At 35.7% G+C, this 7,498-nt stretch overlaps 1 protein-coding gene across 1 annotated transcript in view; it reads right to left on the bottom strand.

Annotated features, from left to right (window-relative positions):
- Nucleotides 1–7,498, bottom strand: part of ASXL3 (ASXL transcriptional regulator 3) — a 167,517-nt gene that overhangs the window by 57,722 nt on the left and 102,297 nt on the right. Inside the window, exon 14 of the mRNA XM_055080336.1 lies at nt 5,013–5,176. Within this exon, the coding sequence (XP_054936311.1) occupies nt 5,013–5,176 (164 nt within the window). The remainder of the gene's footprint in view (nt 1–5,012; nt 5,177–7,498) is intronic.

The following is a 7,498-nucleotide window of genomic DNA, read 5'->3' as shown; positions in this document are numbered from 1 at the left end:
GGGCCCGTGAGCCGTGGCCGCTGAGCCTGCACGTCCGGAGCCTGTGCTCCGCAACGGGAGAGGCCACAACAGTGAGAGGCCCGCATACCGCAAAAAAAAAAAAAACAAAAAACCTTGTGAAAGTTTATGATTATTTCAAAATTAAAAAAAAAAAGAAAGGAAGACAGAGGCATCCTTTCTCTTGATGCAGTAGTCCATACATGGATTAGTCTCCACATACAGCCTCCTGGAGCAAAGCAGAGTAAAGAAGGTAGAGGGTGGATCTAAAGGAACAAAGAAAATATGTCCCACTTACTCCCCAGTGACTTCCTAATGTCCATCTGAGACACTTGCCTGTACATAACCTCCCCATTGATGATCTCTCATGGATTTGCTATTTTCTATCTATTCCCTGGCTCCTCCCATACCCTTTCTAATACTTTCTTACAAATATATGTATTCCTTTGGGATGGCCATGATATCTCACAGTCTCATCAAATTCCATAGCTGACAGTATAATCTATGTAAATTTTAATCACTAATTCCATCTTCTCCAGTCCCCAAACCTGAATATATATAGCCATCTTTGGACATTTCATATATAGTTTATATGAAGTTTATAGAAACATCTCAACCCAACGTGTTAAAAACCAAACTCAATACCTACCCTACTACAGTGGACATGAGAGTTGACTTCTCTCCCACCCTCCATTGCATAGCCTCTAATAGAACTTCCTAAAAACCAGATTTCTAAAGTTTTCCTGACGTCTCCACAGTGCACCATTCTACTTCAGGAGTTGGTGAGCACTCTAAAATTCAGGAGTAGGCCTGGTTCCTTTAAACCAATTTGCATATTCCACTTCCTCAGCTAGAGTCATTGTTTAAGAAGTAGTCACTGTGATCTATTGATACATAGTATCATTCATGTGACTCAGGTTTATCTTTGAAATACTGGGACAGAAGTATTTTCCCCATGAATGTGAACGAATAGGCAAATACCCATTTTCTGATTCAGGTAGCCATCCTACTACAAAGGGATTCAGGTTTAGAATAGTGCCAACAAGGGAGAGTTTTTTTTAAATGAATTCATTAAACACAGTTAAATGGGTCCTTGATAATAACTGAATTCCAGGACCAGCAACCAGAAGCCCATTCTAACCTCCAACTTATAATTACCTGAGCCAATAAATCCCCTTTATATTTAAGTCAGTTTGAGTTCAGTTTTCTGTTACTTGCAGTATAATGTGTGGAACGCAAACTTAAATATAAAACTAGTTGTGACAATGTTATAAAACAACTAGAAGTATGTAAAAAATGTAATCTAAGATAAACCTCCAGACAAAGAAAGAAAAGTATAAATATAGAAAAAAAAAATACAGGTTGGCTTAATGATAGTTGGCACTGGCAAGGTAAATGGGAAACCTAGCTTCGCTTATTTTAAAGATGTAATAATGAAATAAGCCTTGGCTTCATTTGGCCCAGAATAGGATAGCCTGTAGGACTGCCTCAGGGGAGAAATCAGGCAGAAACCTGGGGTAGTCAAAGGAGGGAAACAAAAAAACTGGGAATTTCAAATTTTGTAAAAATACGTGAAAACAAGCTTTTGTACAAGTGAAATTCATGGGTATTTCACATAATTACAGTACCTTCCACTTGCTCAAATAAATCTATGTAATCAGATTCACATTTCCATGCCTTTTCTACTCATTCTGGCCTAGAAAATGGTGATGTTCACCGACTTTTGGGTTTTTATAAACTGAAGCGAAAGAGACCAGTTTTGGAACGTTGTTTCATCAAGTTGCCTGTTCCCTTCTCCTGGGAGATAGGGTTGAGCTCAACTCTAGCAGGGCCCGGAGAAAGAGCTCTAAACTTCCTGATGTCAAATGCTGATAGGCCCACAGAGCCTTTCTGTCCTCCCAAGTCACCCTAAATAAAATCTCCATTTGCCTTCCAGACCTTCTACAGACCTTCTTCTTCCAGACCACCCCATAGGCAGTGTCACTTATTCCCACTCTTCTGGGTTGAAAACATGCCGGGAATTCAGTCCTTTCTTTTCTTTGCCAAGGCCAGTGTCTAAGGTCAGACTCTTATCTCTTATTTCAACTACTGTGACTGTCTCTTACCCAGTCTCCCTGGGTCTTATCTTTCTGCCTCTCCAATACATTTTTTACAGAGCTACTGGCTCCTAAGAGAAAATAATGACAATAATTTATTTATCCTTTGGATCTTCTTCTCCTTCCCTACGTCCAGGCACTAAAATATTTATTTAAATTATTTTATGTATGGTGTTTCTCATTTGAGAAATCTCTGATGGTGCCCACTGGTTTCAGAAAAAGTTAAAAGAGCTTAATCTGCAACCAGGGTCATCGAGGTTTAGACCATATTACCCTTTAGACCAGCATCCTACCACACACACAGCAAGTCTTTGTAAATGACAAGCTCTCCCTCTGTAAAATTCACTTTCCCTTGGCTCTACTTACAAAACACCTATTAGTCCTTCAAGGTTCAAGTTAAGTATCTGTTCCACCATAAAATCTTCTCCAATACTACTTTCAGATTAAAGTTCTTCATCCTTTGTGCCTTCTGAGGACTTTATATTTCTATTTGACATTTATGTTACTCTGCCTGGTCTTATACTAAATTTGGTATAGATCTATACAGTTATCAGACTTCTTTCCTAGTAAAGAGGAAACTGTATTTCAGCATGAGGTTGTCTTTCTCCTCCGTCTGTTATTCCTCTGGAAGATTCATTCCTGAAGCCTCTGTATTTAGCACAGTATATGCAGCACATAATACATGCTCAGTAAGTATTTCTTGAATAAATGACTTCCCAATGGACTACATGTTCTTTGAGAACAGGTATTGTGCCGTATTCATTTATATTTCTCACAGTGACTGGAAAAACCTGAGTAACAGAAACTGCTACAGGTTGAATTCAATATTAGGCTTATTGAGACTGCCTCCTGGGTTACTGAAATATTTGGCTAATCCAAGGACAATCTGTCATTTCTCCTTTCCAAAAAGATTTGAGTACTTTATATATGCCAAATCTTATTCCAAGAGCTGGAGGTACAACCGTAAACAAGACAAACCACACATATGTTGAAGTGCAGGCAATAGTCACGTAGCTAATAAATCCACCTCTCCCTGCCAAAAAATAAAGTTTTTCTAAACACCTGAACTCAATCCTCAGTCACACCAGCTTGAAACCCAAGGATGAGCAGTGGCTTCTCCCTATACCTTGCTTCAAGTGTTATTTGACAAAATGTAAAATTGCCACCACTGGATGATGGTGCTAATGATGATGGTGGTGATGATGAAGGCGACTGCATGGTCCTACTCCTCTTCAAGTTCAATGCTATTCTCCAAATTGAAGCCCTCATTCTGCCTTTTGGAATAACTAAAATTGCTTTCTAACAACACTTTCATGCTTCCCATCTCTAACATTCCCTTTTCAGTATTGCCAGAATAATTTTCTTAAAAAGCAGTGCTCTTATTATATTATAGCTCTGTTCAAAAGCCCTCGGTGTCTTTGCACTGCAAACACAGCATGAATACTGTTTAGACTCTTTAGCCTCATACTCAAGGCATCTTCCAAAATTGACTTCTAATTTGTCTTTCCAGACTCGTTTGCACTGTTGTTCCTATAATCCAGACTCCCACAAAATTAGCTTTTGATTTTGTATCTTTGAATCTTTCACATAAAATACATCTCCATCTATTTTATTCAAATTCTGCCTATCCCTCTAGGCCCAATTCAAGGATCTTATATTTGTCTCTGATTTTTTCCCTTCTACATATAAAAGCTCAATTTACTTTGTGCTTTCTCCCCTAAGCTTACCTGTTTCTACCTCATATTTTCATTATTCAGGAATATAGCTTCTGTATCCATCTAGAGTGTATTTAATCATTGATTCAATAAACATGCAATAGGCACTTACTAATAGATATTTCCATCATTCCGAAGCACTAAACATGTATTATATTCATAGTAAATACTGAACTAATTTTCAAACAAAAATGTACTCAAAATAAAAATAGTATTTTTCTAAATACGAACAATAATCTCCACCAAAGAGATACACAAGAATGATAGAAGACAGCAGCTTATCAAATTTTAAGTATGTATGAAAGGGTGGGTAAGTTAGGAGAAAACAGGATCAAATAAAAAGCTAAGAAAATTTGTTCAAAATAGTATGGAAATATTGAATCAATCTTGCCCATTTCAATTTATGGATGTACCTATCATTTTGAGAAGCAAATTCATAAACACATGCACATTATGTCCATCAACTGGAAACTATATAGTGTCAAAATTTATTGAAATGAGAATCACAAGGAAATGTAATAGTTTTGTGAAATTTAATAAAAGTTTATGCGATGAAATATTTTTTTTCTTTTCAAAGAAAACAGCTTTAGAAGATGATTGATGCTGCTATTATGAGTCTATATTTGTATTTCCTTATTTTAGAGGCTTTTAAAAAATACAAAAATACACTTAAAGCATTTTTAGTTGTACTAAAAAAAAAGATAAAAGGTGATTATTTATAGGCAATCATATTCACGATGATAGACTTTCAGAAGCCAAACACAAACATAAATTTTAAATGGTTTTCGGAAAGAATTGAGAATGGAAATATTTACATAATTTCTTGGAAACCCTGGCTTTTTATTGCTGCACTTCAATATTCCCTCAGGGCAAAGGGGAAGCTACTTCAAAGATTTATTTGATAATGGAACGTTTGATTTCTTTGTTTTTCCTTCCCAATGTGGGTAGGTCTGTTGTTTTCATTCTATGGCAATATGCTGTATTTTAAAATTTGAATTTGCTCACTAGTGATAATGAAAAATGAGTCTGTTTAGGCGGATTAAGCAAACACACCAATGCTAGCATTTTAGTATATAAATTACATAAATATACTAGATTATTAGAAAACTATCCATCCATGTATCAGTCATCTTCGATAACAGACCTGCCAGTTCATAATAATATAACTGGTGACTAATACCAAATGTCTGAAACTTCTACTTACCTGCCTATCCACTTCTGGGAGCAAAAGCAGGAGGTATTGTTGAAAATGCTGAGGTAAGGAAGCAAACGTATGTTTATTTATTAATGCCCTCAAGTTAGTGTTGACAAGAATAGATCCCGGGGTTTCTATGTCAATATCCTCAGCTTTGGTCCATTTCAAGTGTCCTGTGATAAATAAGCAAGAGGTATGAATTCACTATAGATTGGGAAAAACATACACACGTACACACACATATGTATACTGACTATAGATATATAGATATATAGATAGATAGATATTTGATAATGTATTTAATTCTATCTCTTTGAAGAATGATATTTCAGAACGAAATCTCCAAAGTTTCTTTGGGTTTCTATCTTGCCTTAGTTGTCTTTAATTTTCATGTCTACTTCACTCAATACCATCTGTATTTTTAACTCAAAGTAGCACCAGGTCTAGATAAAGAAGTATTTTAATTACGGTCTCCCAATTAATCAGAATCCTCAAAAACTTCAGGAGCATAAATGGTAATAACTACATTTTTCGTAGATTCTATAAGACCTAGGATCAATGACAACAATAAGAGTGCTGTTAGTTTTAACAGAGATAATGAGAGCATTATAGCTGATAGCTGTGTGCTCCCCGAGTGTCATGCACAGCACTAAGCACTGGATATTTCAGAAGATTCCTATTCAGGGTAATTTAAGGGTAATACTTTAAAACAGCAATCCTTTATAAAAATATTAGCTGTGAGGCCTGAAATGCCAGTATGCTTTGTAGGATAATTCTACAACTCAGGTACAATGACCTTCAACAGACGGCTGTATATAGAGCCCACAATTCGAAATTATGACACACAAGGGAACAATCCACCATAAGGGACGGTCAGCTGATGCATCAAACTGAAGAATTACCACTCTCAATTGCTTGAGTTAAGAGAATCACTTGAATGTGATTTTAATAGAGTGTGATTTAAATCAAGGGTCAGCAAATTATTGCCCAAGAACTATATCCAGTCCAGTGGCTGCTGGTAAATAAACTTTTACTGGAACATAGGCATGCCCAATTGTTTAGCTACTGTCTAGATGTGCCTTCGCACTACAATGCTGAGTTGAATAGTTGTGACAGAAATCGCATGACTCACAAAGCCTACAGCCTTTACTCTCTGGCCCCAACAGAAAAACTTGCTGTCCCTTGTTTTAAACAATAGAAACAAAAAAGGAAATAAACTCATTATGAAAAAACAGGACACTGTAATTTTAAAAGTAGGCAGATTTGAAACAGAAACAGAGAGAACTTCTAGAAATGAACATTTAGTTTAAAATTTTTAAAAAATATTCCATGGATACAATGAAATAGCTATTGAATAAATATAGAGTTGATGAAAATATCTAGAATGCAGCATTAAAAATGATGAGTCAAAAAAGCAGGATAGAGAAAAAATAAAGGGAATGGAATAAGCAGTCAGGATGCACATTTACAGGAGTTTGAGAATGAAAAAACACAGCAAACGGCAGAGAGGCAATATTTGAAGAGCTAATGTCTGAAAGTTTTAGAACTGAAAAAATGACAAGAGTCCTCATATAAAGCAACATACCAAATCTCAAAAAGGATAAATACCCATTCCTCCATCCGATGTGTTGAAATAGCATAACATCAAAAATAAAAAGAATACCTTAAAACAGTTTTGAACAAAAACAGATTACCTCCAAAGGGATCACAATAAGATACAGGAACCTTATCATCAATAAATTACAGATGACAATGAAATATCTTCAAAGGGCGAAAAGAAAAGAAGCATCGATCTAGAATTTCGTTAATAATAAAGTCCCTTTAAATGGCAATGATATTAACGATATAAGAATATTTTCAGTATCCAAAATGGAAACTATCCCTTAGAGAATCTTGCTGAAAAAGTACTAGTGGATGTTCTTAACAAATAAAGAAATTAACTCAAAGAAGGAATGAGTGGGTTGCAGAAGCAATGACAAACTAAAAGATTAACAGACATGAGTAACTCCAAATAAACATTAACAGTGAAAAATAATGCTAACAACTAATGAGAATTAAAACAAAATGTAAAAAAACAAAACAAAACAGGAGACAGCAATTGCATGAGAGATGGGAAGATGTGATTGAAATGAGAACACCATATAACCCTGGCACTGTTTGGAAACAGGAGAGATACTGTTAGTTCTTTACTTTGTTTAAACTCTATTGGTAGTGTCCTTCTTTGTTTCTTGTAGGAGTCTTTATTTTAAAGTCTACTTTGTCTGATATGACAATTGCTACTCCAGCTGATTTCCATTTGCATGCAAGGGATCAATCCAAGAAGAAGATTTAACAATTGTAAATATTTATGCTCCCAACACAGGAGCACCTCGATACATAAGGCAAATGCTAACAGCCGTAAAAGGGGAAATCGAGAGTAACATAATCATAGTAGGGAACTTTAACACCCCACTTTCACCAATGGACAGATCATCCAAAATGAAAATAAATAAGGA

This window comes from Physeter macrocephalus, chromosome 19 (assembly GCF_002837175.3).
Source record: "Physeter macrocephalus isolate SW-GA chromosome 19, ASM283717v5, whole genome shotgun sequence".
In the NCBI taxonomy this organism is placed as follows: Eukaryota; Metazoa; Chordata; class Mammalia; order Artiodactyla; family Physeteridae; genus Physeter; species Physeter macrocephalus.
This window is presented reverse-complemented; position numbering and strand designations above follow the sequence as displayed.